This window comes from Colossoma macropomum, unplaced genomic scaffold (genome assembly GCF_904425465.1).
Source record: "Colossoma macropomum unplaced genomic scaffold, Colossoma_macropomum, whole genome shotgun sequence".
NCBI classification, from domain to species: Eukaryota; Metazoa; Chordata; class Actinopteri; order Characiformes; family Serrasalmidae; genus Colossoma; species Colossoma macropomum.
The window spans coordinates 38,218,633-38,241,542 of NW_023494792.1; the positions used below are offsets into that span (position 1 = coordinate 38,218,633).

The window sequence follows — 22,910 nt, forward strand, 5'->3', positions numbered from 1 at the left end:
CTCCACTGTCAGTTGTGTGGTTCAGCTTCGACTATTACCCTGCTAAGCATTGCACAGTTTTGCCATGCATTTCAGTACTGGTTTCAACAAGCCTTCGTCCACTTGGCCTCATCATTTCCCCTTCAGGTGCCTTCAAGATCTCACGAGCCACGTTTACATGCAGCCTGATAATCCGTTAATAATCTGACTAATAGCTCAATCGGAATAGTCTAATCCGATTGAGGCCATTCGGAATACAATTTCTATCCGATTGAACGAGGTGGGTAATCCTGTAAATAATCCGTTAAATAGAAGAATAATAGCCATGTAAACGCCTGTATCGGATTACATTTCCAATCGGAACGTGTAAATACGTTCTGCGCATGTGCGTCGCCTCATATGAAAAGCACAGAACTCATAAACCGGCTCTGGCAAAAGTGGACCTCACGTGATGTTCGCTGTCATGGTAACGTTTACTCTAAGGGGTACTCCACGCATGCGCGTCATTTTGGATCGGATTACTTGTAGTGAGCATATAAACGAATATTTTCATCAGATTGTTGAATAGAGTGTTCATGTAAACACCTCAGTCTTAATCTGTAATCGGAATGTATTCATTCGGATTGGCAAGACCCCAGAGGGGTGAGAGTTCAAGTGAAAGTAATGGCAGACAGAGCACGTAATTGTATGCGGATAATGAAATGCATTCTGTTTACACTTGTGTTAAATGTGGCCAGGATCCATCTCTGACCACCTCCGAATGTGGGTTAAGTGAATTGTAATCCGATCACAATATGTGTCCTGGGGCTGTATATAGAGTGTTTTGCCTTATTTATACACAACCACTAACATTACTGTTATACCATTAAAAATACTTTGCACGACTCCTCACTCTACACTCGCCTCCTGTTTTACATCTCTGTGGATTAGGGTGTCTGCTAAAACTGTTTAGTACTCACTCAGTCTCCGTGCTCTGAAAACCTGAATGTTATTAAAAGAAGCTACTGATGCTGCTACTTCAGCTCTGGTTAGGCGGGAGAGAGAACGTGGTATCTATAGATGAAAAACTGGAGTGGCCATCTTAGTTATCTAACATTAGGTAAATGAGCAGTAAACTGTGAGGACTGGCTGCAGTACAACCCATTCTACTGCCAGTGTTTGTCTATGGAGATAGCATGGCTATGTGCCTGATTTTAGATGTGCTGTTAGCAATGGCTGTGGCTGAAATACACTATATTGCCAAAAGTATTCGCTCGTCTGCCCTCACACGCATATGAACTTGAGTGACATCCCATTCTTAATCCATAGGGTTTAATATGATGTCGGCCCACGCTTTGCAGCTACAACAGCTTCCACTCTTCTGGGAAGGCTTTCCACAAGGTTTAGGAGTGCATTTATGGGAATTTTTGACCATTCTTCCAGAAGCGCATTTGTGAGGTCAGACACTGATGTTGGACGAGAAGGCCTGGCTCGCAGTCTCTGCTCTAATTCATCCCAAAGATGTCCTATCAAATCGAGGTCAGGACTCTGTGCAAGCCAGTCAAGTTCTTCCACACCAAACTCGCTCATCCATGTCTTTATGGACCTTGCTTTGTGCACTGGTGCGCAGTCATGTTGGAACAGAAAGGGGCCGTCCCCAAACTGTTCCCACAAAGTTGGGAGCATGAAATTGTCCAAAATCTCTTGGTCTGCTGAAGCATTAAGAGTTCCTTTCACTGGAACTAAGGGGCCAAACCCAACTCCTGAAAAACAACCCCACACCATAATCCCCCCTCCATCAGATTGCCAGATGGAGAAGTGTGATTCATCACTCCAGAGAACACGTCTCCACTGCTCTAGAGTCCAGTGGCGGCGCTTTACACCACTGCATTCGACACTTTGCATTGCGCTTGGTGATGTAAGGCTTGAATGCAGCTGCTCGGCCATAGAAACCCATTACATGAAGCTCTCTACGCTGTTCTTGAGCTAATCTGAAAGCCACATGACGTTTGGAGGTCTGTAGCGATTGACTCTGCAGAAAGTTGGCGACCTCTGCGCACTATGCGCCTCAGCATCCGCTGACCCCGCTGTCATTTTACATGGTCTACCACTTCATGGCTAAGTTGCTGTCATTCCCAATCGCTTCCACTTTGTTATAATACCACAGACAGTTGACTGTGGAATATTTAGTAGCGAGGAAATTTCACGACTGGACTTGTTGCACAGGTGGCATCCTATCACGGTACCATGTTGGAATTCACTGAGCTCCTGAGAGCGACCCATTCTTTCACAAATGTTTGTAGAAGCAGTCTGCATGGGTAGGTGCTTGGTTTTATACACCTGTGGCCATGGAAGTGATTGGAACACCTGAATTCAATGATTTGGATGGGTGAGTCAATACTTTTGGCAATATAGTGTACCTGAACTCAGTAGTTAGGAGGGGAGTCCACATACTTTTGGTCAGCCTACTTTGTTGTCATGTTACCTTTATGTTGTAGAGGATAAAGAGTGCAGCTCTGCTGTGAAATACAGCATGACTGTTCTGCAAGCTTGCATTACACATCAACGTTTAGGCATTTAATTGTGGCCTGCAAAAGCATGATTTGAGAAAGTGGGGGGGTATTTGTATCAGTGGTTGCCACATAGGAGCTATTGCTCGTTGCAAGACTCGTCAGAATTGGGAAATGAAGTGTTGTGCTATAATAATCAGATCATTGTTAGAGGGACAAACTTTAGGTTCTGTGTGCCTTAAAAATGTTCTCTTGTCAAAGTACTCTTATTGGAGTAGCATGGTATGCTTTCCCAGGCAGGGATTAGAACCATGGTCTGCTTCATTGGAGGGCAGCAGTGTTACGCGCTAAGCTACACCAACCTATAAAAAGATGAAATAAATGAAAAAACAGACTCAGTCATTAAAATGTATTCTTGAATTAATCTCTTGAATGACTTGTTTACACAAATTGCAGTGTGTACGTGTACAATACACACTTAACAAAAAACAAGCAAGAAAAATCCCTTATGGAAAAGCTTGCAATCATTCGTTGTGCCAGGAATTTTAAAGAGACGATTTTAAAAAAGGAATATTTATCATTAAAATGATTGTCGTATTGAAGTTTGCTTTTTTTGAAGCACATACCATAAAATAAAAGAAAAAAAAAACAATTAGATTATCGAGAATCAGCATAGAAAACAGTGCAGTACATATCCATGTCTCTTTAGAATTGCTTCTCAGTTAATCTAAGCAAATGTCCAGGCCGGCTTGGTTGATGCTGAAGTCAGCAAAACGTTGGTGAGGCATCTACGGCTTTAAAAGTTCATCTCAACGTGCAGCACGACTCAGCACTCCTCTTTCACGTATATCTGTTCGTCTGTGTCCGACTCAAGATGTTCCAGACGGTCTGTCTGTCCACTCATGATCTCATCTGGGGTTTTCATGAACCTGTGGTGAATATACACACAAGAGCACATGAGAAATACATGTATTTTTATCATGGCCACAGTATACTATATGCACCAACAAACAATCCAGTTAAAGTTAAAACTAGATATGCATTTTGAATTAAGTACAGAGCTTGAAAGGCAAGTATTCTTAAAAGCTTACGCAAAATGATTGAGTGTGAAAATGACTATAGTCTTTAAATGTTAATAGTTTCAAATCTCCAAGTTTAAAATGTTTCAAATACATTGCATACACTACATGGCCAAAGGTATGTAGACCCTCCTTATAATTAGTGGATTTGGCTATTTCAGCCACACCATTGCTAATATGTATATAAATTCAAGCCTACAGCCATGCAGTCTACATCGACAAACACTGACAATAGAACAGGTCATACTAAAGAGCTCAGTAACTTTCAGTATACAGCACAATTTGCCCCTATTCCAAAAGTCAGCTTGTCAAATTTCAGCCCAGCTAGAGTTGCCCTGGTCAACTGTAAGTTCTGTTATTGCAAAGTTGAAACATCTAGAAGCAACAACTCAGTCGAGAAATACTAGGCTGACATACTTCTACAGCTTACAGTCACATTCTTGAGAACTGTGTGCATCCACTTTGTGGCAACAGTTTTGGGAAGGCCCTTTTCCTGTTTCAGTGTGATGTCCACCATGCACAGTGCGAGCTTCATAAAGAAATGGTGTGGCGAGTTTGTCGTGGAAGAACTGCAGGAATTGGAATTTGAACGCAGACTACAAGGCAGGCCAGTATCAGTGCCTGACCTCACTCAGGTGGTTGAATGGGAGTGAATCCTCACAGCCATGTTCCAAAATTATGTGTAAAGCCTTCTCAGAAGAGTGGAGGCTGTTCCAGCAGCCAAGGGAAAACTTCAAATGAATGCCTCTGATTTTGGAGTGAGATGTTCAACAAGAACATACAGATGTGACTTGAGTTTCCATAGACTTTTGGCTATGTAGTGTATTTAATACAAATAAATTATAGCAGCTATAATACATTTTTAGCTGGAGGCATGACAAAGAAAAAAAGGAATTCTCAAGTATGAAAAGTTAAAAAGTCATAGAAAAAGCTAGAAAGAGGGTAGAGTAGAGAATGAGATTAAAGAAAAGAAATTAAGAGATTAAAGATTAAAGAAATCACTTTAAGCAATGAAAACATGCCTAACAATCACTTCATAATGTACAGCCTCTCACAGCTCATTGCTTTAAATTAAATTTCAGAAAAGTTTGGAGTGGAGTCTGCATGTTAAATAGATATACCAGAATTTCTGCATAACTCAATCGCTGTGATGTAAACATAATGTAATTTGTAGTGTTTTGACTTTCTGACTTTTGTTTTTAATGTATGCCCATATGCATGTACTTGCATGGCGCTGTTGAGAGAGTTGGCACAAAGAAGAGCACAAAAATGCCTGGCCAATATACTGGACAGAGGTTCTGTTCCAATCGTCTAATGCTGCCTTCTTTCCATGTCTGTTTTCTAGCCCTCATTATGAGCTCAAATGAGCTAAAATTGTTCACTGTAGAGAAATATTTAGCATGTAATTCCTTGTAATGGTGGTAACAGAAACACAAATGCCATTTTAATCACTATCCAAAAAGATCAATAAACCTACACGTCTTCAGAGTTTTGTATGTAATGTTGATAATGCTAAAATAGTGGTACATCAGAAAATGTAGGTTTTCTTGTGTGACTGCCTTACAGCACCCTTTCTTTACCCCCTGTCTGCCAGGAATGGATTTTTAAACAACATATTTAGCCTTATCTCAGAACTACAAAACAACAACGTCTCAGGCATCAGGCAACGTATTCATAACCATTATATGTATTAATTTTCTCTGAGGGAGCTTTCAGAGACATCAAACACTTCAGATGTCTGGTTCCAATCACCTCCACTGTTAGTCAGAGTTAGTAAGTTTCTTTAGAACAGAGCATTTCACATCAAACCGCTCTGAATGACTTAATTTACATTTTACTGATTTAATTATGTCAAAATCTTGAGAATTCTTATTTGTATTACCTGCAGAAAAGTATTAGCACAAGAAGAAGAAAAAGAACTGTTACAACAATATGGTACTTATCTTGTAAATAGTGTAAGAACTGTTTTTTAACCCCCCTCACCTGAACAGCAGTCTCTGGCCTGGCTCTTTCCTGATGATGTTCAGTTTGTAGTAGTGTCTTAGTGCTCTCGACATTTTCTCATATGTCATGTTGGTCCTGTTCTGTAAACACAGCACAGAGGAAACGTTTCATGAAATAGCAATGATATGCTAAAGAACTCATTCACTCATTAATGAATTAGGTTCAGCAACTAATTATATTTAGTAATGAAATATACATTTCTGCAAAAACAAACATGATTACATAAAATACCTTGTGGTTTCCCCATAATCGAGCCAGGCCGTTGGGGTCGATGATTCTGAAAACTTTGGTTTCACGGTCCTCCCAGCGGATATAGTTCTCGTAGCGGCTGTCGGAGAGGAGCTGATACACATAGTCCCACAAAAGTCTGCAGTCTAAAAACAAAGCATTTATTATTCTCGTCTGAAAGTAACAGTAAGCAATGTATCAATGTATGTATACCGTTTGCCGTGATGAAGTTTTCGCAATCCTCACTTCCAACCCATCTCCTCCCTGTTCCTCAGTCCAATCAGTCGTACCACAGTTCAAACGGTCCACCCTTTTAGCTCCCGGCAGAAGCCACCCAGAACTCCAGCCTAGGTTCTCAGAGTTATCTGCTCTCCCTTAATCGGTTACCCCTTATATTAGCACCATATGTTGAAAGCATGGTCTAAACTCGCAAAATGATAAATACACTAATAGAATTTTTAAAAAGCAAACTTTTCAAGCTAGTTAAAAGTTTCTCTTTCTCTTTTACCTTCAATTACTGAAAGCTACTTGTTTTTTCAGTGAACTGGCTCTTCTCATAATATGTCCAAAATATGACAAAAAGAGATTTGGTCAAATATTTGTTTGTTTGTTTTCTTTGCTATCCAAGGTACTCTGAAAAGTACTCTGCTTCTTGTTCATGAACTCTTGATAGATGGAAAGTTGGAAAGGATGGTGGTGTGAAGTACACTGTAAAAAGTGGCTCGTCAAATCTACCTAAAAAAAATATTTCATGTGGTAACAAAGCAATTGAACTAGTTTTATTCAACCTAATAAACTACTCTGATTGAAAGAATCGTTCATTCAAAGTATTTATTTAGGTTGGATAAAAGTAGGTAATTGTGACCACATGAAGTAATTTGTTTTAGGTAGATCTGACGAGCCACTTTTTGCAGTGTAGTTTCTGACAGGCGCAGAAGGTTTTAAATGTATTTATTAATAAGCCAATGTGGTTTTACCAGCAATGCGTCCAATAGGCATGCCTTGCTCCTCTGGAGGAGAGACGGGCATGATGATCTGGTTGCGGTAGCGTGCGTCATCCTGCTGGTGGAGCTGATGCGGTTGCTGGTGACCTGCCAGGCTCAAGGCATGGTGAGAAGGATGATGATGGGCATGGTGGTGATTGTGGTGATGATGCCCCTTGACCTCACGGCCGTTTTCCTGGGGTGCTGCCCGGCCATGCCTGAAGTCCCCCGGCACCCCTCCTCGCCCAGGGCTGAGAAGCAGTGGGTGCATGATGGCACTGGGCATCAGCTGGATGACTCGGGGTGGTGCTGCCTCCTCCTGGCAGGGACTTCCTGGCCTCTGAGCCTCACGGGGTGCTGGGCAGTGGCCATTGGGGGCCGTGGGCGACACCGAAAGCGGGTACAGGTCCTCGGGGAGATGATTGTTGCTGTCAGGCATTTGAGAGGATGTTTGCTGGGGGTCCTCCCCTGGTGCAAGGAGGTGGGGTTGTGTGGGTTCAGCAGGTGAGCGTCTGGGCGCGGTGTGGTGAGGCGAGCGCGAGCGATGCCGGAGCTCAATTGTTGGGGGGTGGAGGGGGAGGGTGTCTGTTCCACGTGGGGTCCGAAGTACCGTTTCTAATGGACAGAAAAGTGAAGTATGGGTCTATCACTAATAGTGAGCGGTAAGGCAAGAATATAACATCACAATGCTTCACAATACACAATATGCATCAAGATATTTTGATATTTAGTCAGTCTTTTTAAACCAGCTAGAACTGACAAAATGCATCAGAAAAGTAGTTCCTCTTTTCATAAAGCTATGAAACTACCAAGATTTTTAGAAACTCAATTCGTCATCCAGTCAGCTACTTTCTTGTGGTTTATGCAGTTACTATATACTAGTTAATCATGTTGTTCTGTATAAATAAGCCTTCTTATAATTGGTCAAAATTATTTTTTTTATGATACATGCAGTTGTTCAGTTGTCTAGAACAACTGATGATACAATATACTCATGTGGTCATATAAAGCCTTAAAAAGTAGGGCATAACAATGTGAGTAAAATATTTAACTGTTAACCTGTTATTTTGGCCAAGAAGACCAGAAAATCCACTTTTTCTAGCTTGCAGCTGTGTTGAATGTATTGTGCCAGAATGTCAGTTAATTGTGGTTGTGTTGTCTTGTACACATAAACTCATCTAGAGGCAGTTCACAAGCTCAGTGTTATTAGGTTACATTTCCCCACTCAAAATTTAAGACAATGTTGCCGATTAAACAGGCTGTAATTAAAACTGCAGGTCTTGCAATTTGAAAACTGCATTCTTTTAAATTACGATTTCAATGTAAAAATATTTCCTCTATCAGCCTTTCTAAAAAGTGGTGGTACTCCAGGACCAGGGTTGGAAATCACTGATGTAGAGAACATTACGTCCAGCAGAGGGCCCCTTAAGCACGTGTCATTTCTGTTGGTACTGGAGAGATGATGTTTTGCTTTAAAAATGTATAATGTATAATTTACTTTTTATGTATACTGTTACTGCTCATGAAGAATCGAGTCATTCACAGGACAGCAGTGTATAGACAAATGTCTATGAACTCTAAAGTCCTTCACTTGCATAGTTTGAAAATAACATACAATATTTATACAAAAGGAAATGTGTGTTTGTGTGAGAGGTAGCAGTTTTAACACTGAATAAATCCGAAATCTTTGGTGTGGCACAGGGAACAGACAGTTTCAGCACTCAATGCGTCTCAAGAATGCATTCATTCATTCATTGGCTGAAAATCAAATATATTTAATGGACTCTTCAACTGAACAGTAACAACGTGACAGATGTGACTACCTTTTGAGCAAAACATGAAAGACTGCAAGACCTCGTGACATGCTATTTAAATACAGGTGCATTTCCTTGTACAACAGGTTTTCCTGTCAACATTCCAAACCGCCACTTCCTCCCGGTCCACCTGCTGATTCGAGGTACACCCAATGTTTATGATCTGTGTCTCCAAAGCTCTCAATGATAGAGAGTTCAAAGTCAATTTGCTATACAAGGAAGTGGGCAAATTCCGTATTTATAGTCACCGGACAGCGAGAGATTAGGTTCTGTACTTCCTCGAGAGCTCGGCTGCAGGCTACTTGTGCTTACTTCAATATATGCATTTTTATGCATTAGCATGCATCGCGCCTAGTGTACAGCATATTGAAGCACAGATTGAGAAGAACAGAATATGATGAGTTCAATGTGGATTTAACCGGATCACTGAATTTATTCATCTTTCGTGATCATTTCGATGATAATTCGTATTGCATTATTGGTTGGTGTAGAACTCGAGACAAAAAAGAATAACATCTGGTCTGCATTTGAGACACTATAGCATGTGATATCACTAAACAGACTTACCCTCAAGTTTGTGTTGTTGAAGTGCTGCTTCAGGCAGAGAGTGGAAGGGGTTTCCGGGGTAATATGTGGAAGGGAATGATGAGTGGGGCTTTCTCTGCTTTAGAATGTGCTGCAGGAGTTCATATAAGACGTCTCCTGTGGAACCAGCAAAAAGCAAGACTCAAAGAGAGATCTCTCAAGACCTTTGGAGTTAAATGTCCATAAAGCATAGCCAAAGTACCCCCAGTTCTTTCTGATAATGTTAAATTTTACTGAACATTATCTGTGCATGATTTAGCTCATTATTCTCTACCATGACACCTTAACCTTGGTTCCAGAAACAAAAAAAAAAGATGCATACACATGCATAGGACCTTATTTTGAGGACAGTGGAATGGACAAAAGTGATACCATTTGAGGAACTTCCTCCCACATGGTATCTTATGAAAATCTGTATTTTGAACTGCTTCCAGCAAGAATTTCAAGGAAATGAGTCTCATAAAGGAAGTCAGAACACTAGTACACACACACATACACATAAACAAAGCAAGATACCTTTCAGTTCTCAGTTTCTGGTCAGCTTGATGCGGGGAGGGAAATTCCTAGTTCTACCAGGTGACAGTTGTGGCTAGCTTAACACTTCCTTATCAAACGTTTACCCAATTCTTAACTTCCTCCCATGTTCTATGCAGACAAAAAAGCCCCCGCTTCAAACACCATTGCTGTCTACTGTGCCTTCAATCCTGCACTTAGCCAATAAAGTCTCATTTTACAATCGTGCTGAAATGACCAATGTATAATTTCACAGGAGAAGCAGAATTAAACATTACTTCTCAGGAAATGGCCTTTGCACTCTAAAGCAGTATGCATGTGTGCAAATATGTGCATGTCTGTGTGTGTGTTTGGTTTTGTATATTCGCAGGACAACAAATGTTGATTTTGTAGGAAAACCACAGAAAAACAGAGTTAACCTAGAGTCAAGAAAATGCTCCTGACTTTGTCACCTGGCTTTAAATAAATATCAAAATTACATGTTCCATTTCTGAAAAGCTCAAACCATTTCTGTTTTCTCCCTTAGTTTGTTTGCTAAACTCTGCACCAGAGTTAAAGTTTTTTCATGATTGGTTCTGTCTAGTTGAGTTTAACCTACCAGGTCACAATGTCAGTCAGGCCAAATGATATAATCCCTTCACTATTATTGCGTGTTATGTGCAGAAATGTGCAGCAGCAATAAGAACTGTATTCATTTTAAATATTAGTGTTTTTCTGAGTAAATAAATGCTTACTGCCCAAATCAACAACACAGTACTGTAGGTCACCTGAATGGGGTGAGCGGTAGCGGAAGTCCTCCTTGGTGAGCAGAAGGAGGGCCTTGCCATTCATCTGGAAGCTTCCGCTTGAGATGGGCCGTAGCGCAAACTCTCTCTCTGCCCAGCGTAGCCATTGCCCAACGTCCTCTCTGCTCCAGAATACAGGCTGTAGACCTGCAGGTTTTGCCAGAGACAGTGGAGAGAAAATGTTAATGACTTAAAACACAACAGTGGGCTCAAATAACGAGTAATGTAACAGTAAAACAAAGCAGTGTTTTAAAACCAAGAAGTGCTGTGATAGTGGTGAGTAAAAAATGAAAGGGAATGAAAATGCAGAAACAACAAAAAAGGAGTCTGTCTTCACCTAAACTGCACAAACCTCTGCACAAATTAATTACACTTAAACTCATTAAGTGTATTACTCTTTTGTATAGGTAGGCAAAAAGCTGACATAATCCTTTAACCTGTAATGTCTCTTGAAAAAATAGCAAAAAAATATAATGAATCAATATGTGGTCAAAATTCTGGCCATAAAGGCAAAGACTCCATATTGATCTCTGACTGCACAACCACTGCACATTAATATTCTCAAAGACCAGAGCTACAATTTAGCATGTGCAAGGTTGATTTAAACTCCTGTTGAGTTTGCTTACTATACACACACTGTCAATATTGTTTCTGCTTATTGTTTATGCATTTCCCAACACTGAACAGACTGTTTGCTCCACGGTACACTCTAAAATGGAGGAAGTGTACAGTGAAATGATTACTAATAGTTACTGAAAATCACAAAGAGCACAAGTCATATCTCAGAATCTCGTGTTACTTTTACTTGCTGCCATAATGAGGCAGTTCTCATGCACTGTTCTCCCAGTAATAATCATGTATAGCTGCCTACATGAATGGTTTACATACAACACTGAAACTTTTGTTGTTAGCTAGGTAACTAGCCAATTTTGAGGATAAACATTTACAGCTAACTGGTTTTGTGGGAAGTTAGTCGATCTCCTTATTCAAGCTAATGTTTCCCACAGGCTGCACCTGTGGCCTGGCTAAACTATGCTTGCCTCATCTTGTTTTAACCAGAGTTTCTGTCAAATAATTACAGCCCAGAATAAGAGTTTCTTTCTCAAAGGCTCGCAGTTCCAGGAGTTCTGCTTCTAAGATGGGTATAGTAGATATGATACAGGATCTGTCTAAGAACTGGAAAAGTGTACATTCCACAAGTGTGTTTTGTGTTGAAAAATCACAGAAGGGTGTATAATATTTTCATCTCATCCTCTTTTGTCTCATTGGCAGCAAGCAATTCACAATTCACTTTTAATTGTTACAATTCAATCAGCAAATAATGGGTGCCTAATAAGTTTGCATGGCCTCAGTCATGAACACAGATCCTGTTTTCTTTTTGAAAGAGTTTCACAGAGCTGCTTTCAGGTAAAACTCCCAGTCCTTTCTTCTATATGTGAAACACTGAAGTGGTTGGAAGTTAACATATAACTTTATAAATATCAGGAGTGTCTTGCCATCAACAGCCACTGATCAAAACTGAAACCTTGATGTCTGCTGCCATAGGCATTTGTGACACACATAGTGTCCAGAGCCCTCTTGCTTGTGTTCAATCAGTCTCTACTGTAGTTCTCTCTCACAAGATCACACATCACTTATTACAGCAATTTTAGCAGCAAAGAAGACTACACTACATTGCATGCTTCGTCATACACCATTTAGAAGCACCAATGTCTTGCTTTGTCATGAAAGATCAGGTGCTAGGTAAGGGGAATTACCATTTTTGAAAATTTCTGCATAAGTTGGTCATTAAGATCTAAAGAAAGTTAATTCAGAGTGGTTTGATGTGAAAAGGTGCACTGCAGAGAAATTTTCCAGCTCAGATTTCTTTTTGTCTACAGCACAAATATAGCTATTTTACATTTACATTTATTGCATTATGTAGACGCTCTTATCCAGAGTGACTTACAATTTGAAAATTTTACACAAAAGGCGAAGGTAGTGTTAGGAGTCTTGCCCAAGGACTCTTATTGGTATAGTGTAGGGTGCTTGCCCAGGTAGGCAATTGAACCCCAGTCTACAGCACAGAAGGCAGAGGTGTTACCTACAACACTATACCAGCTACATTTTAATTTATAATCTTAACTCACCAGTAACCCTACATGTCTTTTAGGTTTTAAAATGTAATGTTAAAAATGGTAGAACAGTGGGATATCAAATTTCTGTTTTACCCCAATTTCTTTGGGGATTATTTTGCCTTACTATCAGGTTTCTCGTGGAAAATGGTGTACATCACATCAAACCACTCTGAATGACTTTAATGACACCTTAATGATTGAATAATTAATGAATTTTGAAAAATCTGTTCTAAATACAAAATACAATGTGTGATCAATGTGTTAGAATATTCAAGAAAAAGAAAACATAAGCGTAAAAGTTGGTGAACAGCATGCATCCACAACCATTTTATTTGTGCTTTTTAGGACACTTTGGAACACTTGTTTTGTTAGTGCTTACTACATTTCAGTCAGCGTGGGAACATGACAGACAAAACATCTGCACTGGGGCATCGCCCAGAATTTTCAAGCACGATGACTTTCAAAACTCTGCATCCATGCAAATAAGAAACTCTGCTGTAATTCTTGGCTGCATGCTTTGTAATGCACAGTATTCTACATCGCAAAGATAGATTTTAAGTGCTGTGATGCTGGCTACAGACATCTACTGAGGCATTCCCCTTTATAAACTGCACATAACCGTCTGAATTCCAAATGTTTACCCAGTCTAATTTTGGCCAATGCAGCTGCTGTCCGAGGCACTGTAGCATGTGTAGCTGTGAGTGTGTGGACGGTCTTGGCATGCGCCTCGCTTATCAGTGGCAGCACTCCCACACTTCCTCTCTCCGTCCAACAGCTGGTATCTTTGACCCTCAGCATGCATGCACCGTCATCGTCTTAAAGGGAATTGGACCCCCCCCCCAAAAACCATGCTACAAGTATAACCCCTTCTTCATACTGACTCCAAACAAAGCCGTCATTTATGTATTTTGTTTGATATTAATGAGGCCTCTTTTAAAGAGTCCTATGCTGCACTGTTCACTACCCCATATTCACACAGCAAAAGTTTTGTTTTTCTCTTGCAGCGGCCATCTCACTGGCCAGTACTGGTACACAATTGTTCAATATTACAAAGTGAAACAATTCAATATTGTAACTTTTGATAATTTGAATTATTAAAGCTGGCTAACCAGTTTAAGCCTCCTTACAGCTTCGAAGAACAAAAACAAAATCTGAAACAAATGGTATTTTGCTAGTAGGGGTGGGGAATATGGTAAAAATACCACAATACTTATACATTTTCACAATACACAATATTTCATTTGTTTCATTTTTTCTGACATCTGATGTGCTGAAAGAGGCAAAAACATACTCCAGTTGTACAAATGATGCAAATGAGTACAAATGATTTTTATTTAATGTTGAACCACTGCGCTGCGCTAAATCCAGTTAAACAGGACTAATAATGCTCTATTTGTAATGAAACATGCATTTGGCCAGTGTTCTTTAAGTAAGCATTCAGTCAGAATAAGTAGCTACCTATAAGTATCTACTGTGGTTTTCCGTACATGCTCACATGATTTTGTTCATAGTTTTGGTAAGATACATGACCTTATATTGTCCTAGAAAAAATCAATATAAGGTGTAACCCATGTATTTGCATATGTTCTGAATGTTAAACTATATTGTTTTTCCACATCTCACTCTTGAGGTTCTCTTCAGGACTTTTTTAATCTCTTAATTATTTAACAATAGAAGAATTTTCTTTTGACTTTGAACATCAGAGGTTTTAATTATTCTGTAACGAGTGAATGAATATTTTTCTATGTTCAATAAACACTGGGCGTTCAGACCATGACATGATTTTAATTTTTTGCTACCATATCATATAGTATCAGAAAAGATTCTTTCACTTTTTGGTGCTATGCAGAACCATTAAAGAATGACACATTCTTTGAGAGTCTGAGGTTCTCTGTATATTCATTGCTTTTACTAAAGATCCCTTGAAAAGCCATTTTTTATTGGTGCAATCCTAGAATCAAAACAGCCCTACTGGGCAACTATTATGCTACCAATTTCTTTCTACCACTCTTTCAACTTGCCTCTAAAACTAAAGCCTTTTAGTTTTAACACTGACAATTAGTCCCTTTGCTCTCAAGACGACCTGAACGACATCTCAATCACATATCCAATGTATACAGCTGTGTGAGTGCCTCCAGACACTGGCGATGCAGAGAGCAATTCTCAGTCCTGCTAAAGTCATAGGTCATGTGGTTAACAGACCTATGAGATCCTGTCAGTGGGACTGGATCCAGCTCACAGCAGTGACCATCTGCACAGAGCCTTCAGAGAGACTGTTAGCCACAGGAGGAAGGAGAGGAAGAAGAAGCCCAAACTTAACTTCCCACAACGTACTCGAACAGGAAGCCACCCCCCCTCCTCTTCCCCTGCCCCTGCACACAGACACACAGGCTCAGTTTCAGAACAGGAAGCCTCCTGCGGTAAGGCTGGGGTGATGCAGAGGGTTTTATCAACAGTCAGCACCGAGGGAGCGAGCAGACAAGGAAAGGGGGAAGGAACGGAGAGGTGGAGACAGAGATGTAGGAGTGCAAGAGTGCAAGAGTGCTTGAGAAGGCCGCATCAACCAGACATACAGCGAACTCAAGCAGAGATGGAAATGTAACAGTTCAGCTCAGCATTTTTTAGGGCCTGACCAATAAGAAAATCTTACGGTTACTGATTTTAAGGAGCTAAAATGCAGATAACCATTAATATCTTTTTACATAATTTACTACGGTCAAAAACTATTCAACTAAAAAAAAAGTCTACAAAGTGTTAAATAAGGCAAAGGGGTAGAACTTCCCATCATTCTTGGCAGTTTTATTAGGGTGCTTTAAAACCGACCTTGTTTGGTGCAGACCAATCATGCTTTTTCTTTACTTTAGTTCATTTTGAGTGGTGTGAACACTCCACCTGTACTCGGAATTGCAAAAACTTTATGCCAAACGTCATGAGCCTCGGTTCTTTTCCAAGTTAATTTTGCTACTAAACAGTGCCTGAACATTTACCGTTTACAGATGAGCATTAAACTAATGGCAAAGAAATGTTTAACATGTTATACTAACACTGAACTTTAGGTTTGGATGTATTTTCCATTTACGTTGTTGTTGTTTTACCAAGATGGTGTTCTGTGCACAAGTTTACCAGTTCAGATTGTACTGCTGAAAAAAGACAAGATGCTAGCAACTGCTAAGTTAGCACACAATATTATAAACAAGCAACTGTATTGGTGCTTCATTACAGATAAACCTGTGGAACCTTAATATTGGATGATGTTCTTAGCCAAACAATACATTGGTCAGGACTTTGTGTTTTTCCATGCTGTTTCTGTTCTATTTCCATTTCTGCTGGAACAGCAAAACAAGATGGAAGATAAAGCTCAACCCCCAGATCCTAACCCCCCCACGGCAGCTACGTGGGTATCTAATCTGGTCTGATGGCATAATTCTCGCCCCACGGAATCATGGGAGCTCCTGAACACAGAGCGCTCTTGACTCAAGGAGGTGCATGGTGTTGCCCAGGCAACCCCCAGGCACTGAGGATGAATGGAGCAGAGTGGAGATGAGATCACTGCTATCTAGTTTCATTGTTGCTCTCACAACTCCCCCTCAAAGACTCTATTCACAGAGCACACTGTGTGACACACACACACACACACACACACACACACACACATGATGGATGGTCTATGTCCATGTATGCATCACGTGTGCATGTGGGCAGTGATCATTTTCAAAATTTTGCATTTTTAGAAGCTATCAATTGTCCTTACTTTAAGCAATATTATGATGGCAGTGACTTGACTCACAATAACTGTACATAAACACATTATAAGGCAAAGTGAAAGCCTGTGATTTGTCAGAGCACCCATGGAAGACTCAACAGTGAATATCTGTTTGATTTGTTAGAGCACTCATTTAAAACACAGTACGCTGAAATTATGCACTTGGCAACCGCAGGGTAGTAAATGAACTGTAGACATAAAAACTGCTATTTTACTTAATATGACCAACTGCTGTTTAGGATGGATGGAGTCATTCAAAAACTATGCAATAACGATTATGGTTCTTAGTATGCCTATAGGAAATAATGTATTAGGGATGAAAGATTAATTTTTTTTTTATTTCACAATCTGAAAGAGTTGCAGTTTTTATTACTGCCTACAAGTTTTAAGTGGCTTAATTTTAACTGTAAAATGGAGCTTGTGAACTGGCTGTAGATGAGGTAGACCAATCAGAAGCAACTAAACACCTGCATGATGTATACATGACAACACGACCACAATCAACTGGCAGTCTCACACATTAAGTGTTATCCCATACATTAAGTGTTCAAGCCTTATGCTAGAACAGTGTACTAATTTTCCTGACCAGAACAACAGGCCTCTTGCATTACACAGGTTAAGACACTCATCTTATCAGGGGTACACAGATAGTGTTATCATCACCTAGATTTTTTAATTCTCTACTATTTGTTCTTTGTTCTTGCCTCAGTATACTTGTGTATCAGCATGAAAGCTCAGGGAACAACCTAGCACGGAGTGCAGAACAAGCTTTTGGTCACCTTCTTGTATTCCCATAGCAACATCATCTGCAGATTTTCCCAGCAACTGGAAAGATATTTCTCGAGATTTGCCACAAAGACTGTTTTTGTATCAAGAAACTAACCTTTGTCATCCTAACTGTATCGACCGTTTATAAGTCACAGAATTCACACCTATATCGTTCTAATCACCCTCTTGGTGCCTGTTATACAGCAACTTGCAGTGAGAGCTAGAACTCTAGCTAGGGGTGCATTTTAACATCGTTTTACAACACAGCCTAAAGTAAACAACTGAAGCAACCTATATATTCCATATAAATCCAAAAGCTACTTTTTTAAACTCCACACAACAACTTTAATTATGAATTCATCAAAAACATACTATAGGTGTAATAGAAATAAATATAAAAATAAATTTGCCACCAAATTTTTCAAGAGTTTTGTTTATTTGATGCATATATTTTTATGTTTTTAGGTCATAAAGCTTGTCTGGCTCAAACAACACAGAATGGTATTGAATTATTTGGGTTTATATCAATTTGTATCAATTTAATTAGTTACGACTCAGTCTGTTAGTTCAGTCTGTTACAGCAAACTCCACCTGTAGGCCACTTAAGCTACTTTCGGCTGAGTTGTTCACCAACTGTAAGCGCCCGAAACAAAGTTTATGTTTTCATTCGTAGCAGAGATGTGTCTGCTTTTACTTAAAAAAAAAAAAAATCAATCTTGCTCAAATTTAAAAATCGTCATATGAAAGGGGAATTCTAAAGATTTTCCAAAATTCCTGCATACTTTCGTGAATCAGATGTCTTTCAGAGTGGTCTGTTGTAAAATGTATTGTTCAAGAGAAACTTAACAAATCAGATTTGTTCACGGTGGTGGTGATGAAAACCAGACATGTGAAGAGTGTAGTGCCTCTAAACGCTCCCACACAGAAAGTTATAACATGAAATGGTTAAGACAAGTTTGATAAGGTTTTTCTTTTCAATTCTATTCATGGTGGCAAGGTATCTGCAGAGGCATATTTTGTCAGATTTAAGACTATTTTACCATCATTGACATTACATATAAAAACTCAGAAGATGTGTACGTTCACTGGTCAATTTGCATAGTAAATAAAATGGCAAAATTTGCTATGTATACATTGCAACCCCTGGTTCCCATCACCACCACTGTAAAGAAACATTTGAGTCTGTAGGGCTCTCTACAATACACTATTTCACATCAAAAGACTTAACTGAATTATGTAGAAATTTTGAAAAATCACTGGCATCCTCCTTTAACTGGAATAGCCAATCATTGTCTGGGAATAGTGCTCAGCTGTCAGTGACATGGAACCTTATGATTTCAATCTCAAAGCGCCTCCTACAGTGCAGACAGATCTACTAGAGAAACAAAGACGAAGGATTTATAACACAGTGCCAGAAGACTGAATGTATGAATGACTGTAAAACTAGAGTGCAGGACACGACAGGACAGGACAGGACATGTTGGATAAAATATTTAGACAAACACTGTCAAGTACAGTCAAAGAAGCAAGCACGTGTTTCCTGTTTAATAAATACAGACTTTATATGTTAATTCAGAGATTACATGTAGCTCATAAATGCTAACCATTCTGGCCAAAGTTTACATAGCAAGATTAATAAATAATGTTCTCTCAACATTAAACCTGCTAAGATCACTATCAACTTACAGAAAACTCAACTGAATAATGCTCTCACTGCCAAATGCTCCAGATATTTTAGCTGTGTTTCATAAGACAAGCTGTATGCTGAGCAAAAACTTTACATGGATTCACACACTGACTGGGGGGTTTAAGTGGATAAGGGGTTAACGCTGATGAATCATGATCCCTCCTCTTCTGGTAAATACCTCCTTTTCAGAACACATGCATGTATCACACAAGCTGCCTGTTTTTTTTTTTTTACACTGTAGACAATGTACTGCCAGCTGGCATCATGAGACATTTTGCATCTAATTCTTTGAGATTTTATCAAAACTACCCCACAACCATGGGCATCGTCTTTTTGAAAACTAACATATTTTCCTATTTACTAGCAAAGGCCACCAAAAAAACAACATAAGTCAAGGAGAATTTCAATAATCAACAATTAACAAATGAGTCAATTAATTAATAGGCTGCTTCACTCATTGAAATACACATTTTTAATTTATTTATCTCTCATTGAATGAAAGGCATACTGGTTGTGTTGTAATCATGTAATGTTTATTTCACACAGGATAAGAAATCTCACTACATACCATAATACACTATAAAGATGGGAGTGGCTCTTCAATGTGCACACGGTCACCAAACCAAAAAGGTTCAATATGCAATACTTTAGCTGATTACAAACAGAAAACATGTCAAACATTTAATTTAATTGTAATTTTATTTACTCTAGCCGTCTTCTCAGCTGTCTTAAATCAACGCAATGCAATAGCTTGGGAATTTACAGCCAACAGTCAACATCACTGCATCAAATCAAGTTTATTTTCTGTCATTTTACATGTTTTAATGTTGTTGTATGTAAAGTCGTACAGTTGGACAGGACTATACATATCAGCTTCATTTAGGCCACAGAGTATACTTGTAAATGTTCATTTGAGCATCTGCATACTTAAGAAGAAAATGAAAAAACTACATTTTCACAGACTATGATGGAGTACCTACTGATATATTTTAATTCTATGGTCCTGTTTACAGCAGATACAAGGTGTGGAATCTTTAGTTAGGCATGGTGGCACAGTGAATTCAGACAGAACTAAAATAAAACAAAAAAACACCAACAATTTCATGACCCCTAATAGTACATGAGTGAAAAAGCTACAAAGTTATTTGTATTAAATTCACATTTAAATTCAGCATTAAATTCACATTTTGAGCCAAGGGAGACTCTCACCTTAGAAGCAATAAAGTGGACAAATTCACAAAAAACTATGGAAATCTTCAGAAATCCTTTTTCTGATTTTCTGAACTCTTGTGTGCTTGTTCTGAACAATCATGCACACTCCACACTTTGTTATGTTGATCCAATACTATGGATTTTAACTATTAATAATTAATTATTAGGTAGCTTGATCAATACTGCTATTGTGCTATTCTTCCTTTGCGCAATCCCTTCAAACGTCTTCTTGTTCTGAGTGCCATACTACACTGACCATCAAACAAATCCTGAACCAGAATTAAGCCCCGCTAATAACACAGAAATCCAGTATGAATCAAAAGTTTTGAAAGTGCACCGTGCAGGAAGTAAGCTAACACCTGCCTCTTAAACTTAAATGACTACACCTGCAGCATTCTTTAACTGCTTTTCCTCCACCATGTTCAACAAAAAGTTCTTTGATAGAACTGTGCAGTATTTGCTTTTCCTCTTAAACAAAACTACTGGATGAACAGTAACCTGGCAAAGTGCACTTCAGGTTAATTGTCATATATAATACTTCATTTTAGAATAAGAATTCCAAACATTTCTCTCTCCCTGTAACAGTTACTGATCATATGAAACTTCTGGAAGCAGATGTACAGCAGATAAAATGAATTACAGTTCAGTTAGTTGTCATACCTTCAAATAATCCTCAAAAGCACTGGAGGCCTACAGGGGCTTTGGTGTCTTAAGAAATCTGTCCATATATTTCATTTTAACTCTAAATTTATATTTTAATTCTAAAAATATTTATCTATTTATCCATATTTCAGAACCACCTCAGGTTCTTCAGCTTGACCTCATAAGACAACTCTATGCTATTTGTGGGTTTTTAACCTAATATTAATGGGAACATAGATTACAATATATGTTCAAATTTTGAAGCCAACTGCTCATCCAATATTTCTTCTGAAATCGAGGGTATTAATAGGGAGTTTGTCCCTCTTTGCAGCAGTAACAGCATCTACTCTTCTGGGAGTCTAGGATTTGGAACTCTGCTGTGAAGATTTGACTGCATTCAGCCATAAGAGGATTAGCGAGGTCAGGTACTGATGCTGGATGATTAATTGTAGATCACAAACTCATCCCAAAGGTATTGGATGGAGCTTCAGCTCCACTGATCCACAGACCAATGCTGTTGAACTTTATACCCCTCTAGTTGTCACCTGGCATTGGATATAGTGAACATCAAGCTCATCTACAGCTGCTCCAGAGCATCTCAATCTATTGGTAATGCTCTGCTATGGAGATTATATAAGCTGAATGTGCACATTTGAACACCAGTGGCTGCAGGTTAAAGTGAATGAATTCACTATTTAGAAGGGGTGTCTGGATACTTTGACATATAGCGTATACTACTCACCTGAACTAGGGTTCATAGAGCGTGACGTCAAAATACAGCAGAGGATAAACATTACAATCCTTAGGTCTCTGATACATAGTGTAATTTTTTTAAGGATACCATGAAAAGGTTTGATACTGGAGCCCTGTGGTTATGTGTTTGAGGCAATGTACCACCACATAGCCATTAGATCTAATTCCACTGCATTAGAAGTCTTTACATTTAGCACTGCTATCATGGTAAGGTTCTCCAGGCTGCCTATTCAGTGTTCTTAATTTTTTTTATTGTGACACAGAACCATTAAGATCCCTAAAAGGCCCTTATAAGAATGTTTAACTGTTCACACATGACTGAAGCAGAACCTCATCCTCTGTACTGATTGGCAACATCTCTCTCTCTCTCTCTCTCTCTCTCTCTCTCTCTCTCTCTCTCTCTCTCTCTCTCTCTCTCTCTCTCTCTCTCTCTCTCTCAGTCTCTCTCAGTCTCTCTCTCTCCTCCCTTCCTCCCTAATGACATGTGGAGCCGGTTTGGAGCAGGAAAAGAAAAGGCTGTGCTCATTTTCTGGCCGTTGGCATGTGAGAACAGTTTCCCTTTCAGAGCAAGGGGGAGGGGGAAAAAAAATACACACAGCGCTCAGGCAGGAAGCACAGTCTGCCCACTCAGGAAATTCCTGAGGATGAGAGCGGCTTCCAGGCGCAGGAAATTTCCCCTCTGAAAAGAGTGTGCTCATATAAACACACACATACAGAGAGAAAGGGGGGGGAGAGGGAGAGACGGAGAGAGGGAGAGAGAGAGAGAGAGAGAGAGAGAGAGAGAGAGAGAGAGAGAGAGAGAGAGAGACAAAGACGGAAACATTTATATTCAAATATTCTTGACTATACAAACACTCCAACTTCAAACACTAACTAAATACTGAAGTGGTTGAAATGTACTTTATTGCACTCATGATACTGAGTATTGCTTGATATTGTATACTGTGTAGTGCATGAACACAGCTTATCATCCGCATCTCTGGAAACAAAACCTTGTATACAAACAGAAACTTTGTAAGAGAACAGAAAACACTCCCTTAACTTTAAGTGTTAATGGAACAAACTTTATACCAAGTAATGCTGAATTATCTATTATTCCATTGACTGTGACCACACAACGTAACAAGCAGCTACTGGTCAACATTTTGGAATCACAGTTTTCAATAATATAACCCCCCAAATATAATTAAATTCAGCAAATAAACAGTAATAATGCATAAAAATGTGTAGAAGAGTGTTCTCTGTAGAGGATGTGTTCACTTATTTTCACTTAGAATATCAACAAAATATTTGACCTGGAGTGCCCAAACTTCTGCATTCAACTGTATTAATGAAATTATTTATTATATTTATTATTAAATGACACTGACATGCAAAATGCCTTATGTCTGAAAAGCAGTGACCAAACCTCGCTGATCAAAAAGCTGTTCATAGTAATTTTGTCTGTTTGTACATTTTGGTGACTAGTTTTTAACATTTCAGTCCACAGTGTCTGAGTCATTACTGAAT

General features: G+C 39.2%; 1 protein-coding gene across 4 annotated transcripts in view; it reads right to left on the reverse strand.

The window, feature by feature from the left end:
* Positions 1–2,862: 2,862 nt before the first annotated feature.
* Positions 2,863–22,910, reverse strand: part of etv6 (ETS variant transcription factor 6) — a 37,827-nt gene continuing 17,779 nt past the window's right edge. For 3 of the 4 annotated variants that reach the window (XM_036577104.1, XM_036577103.1, XM_036577102.1), the window contains exons 3-8: positions 10,442–10,606; positions 9,144–9,278; positions 6,757–7,377; positions 5,783–5,925; positions 5,531–5,631; positions 3,008–3,397 (exon numbers count right to left, since the gene is read on the reverse strand). In XM_036577104.1, coding sequence (XP_036432997.1) covers positions 3,295–3,397; positions 5,531–5,631; positions 5,783–5,925; positions 6,757–7,377; positions 9,144–9,278; positions 10,442–10,606 — 1,268 coding nt within the window. In that variant the 3' untranslated portion in view covers positions 3,008–3,294. Of the gene's footprint in view, positions 3,398–5,530; positions 5,632–5,782; positions 5,926–6,756; positions 7,378–9,143; positions 9,279–10,441; positions 10,607–22,910 lie in introns of all 4 variants that reach the window. The other variant, XM_036577101.1, reaches the window with a different exon arrangement.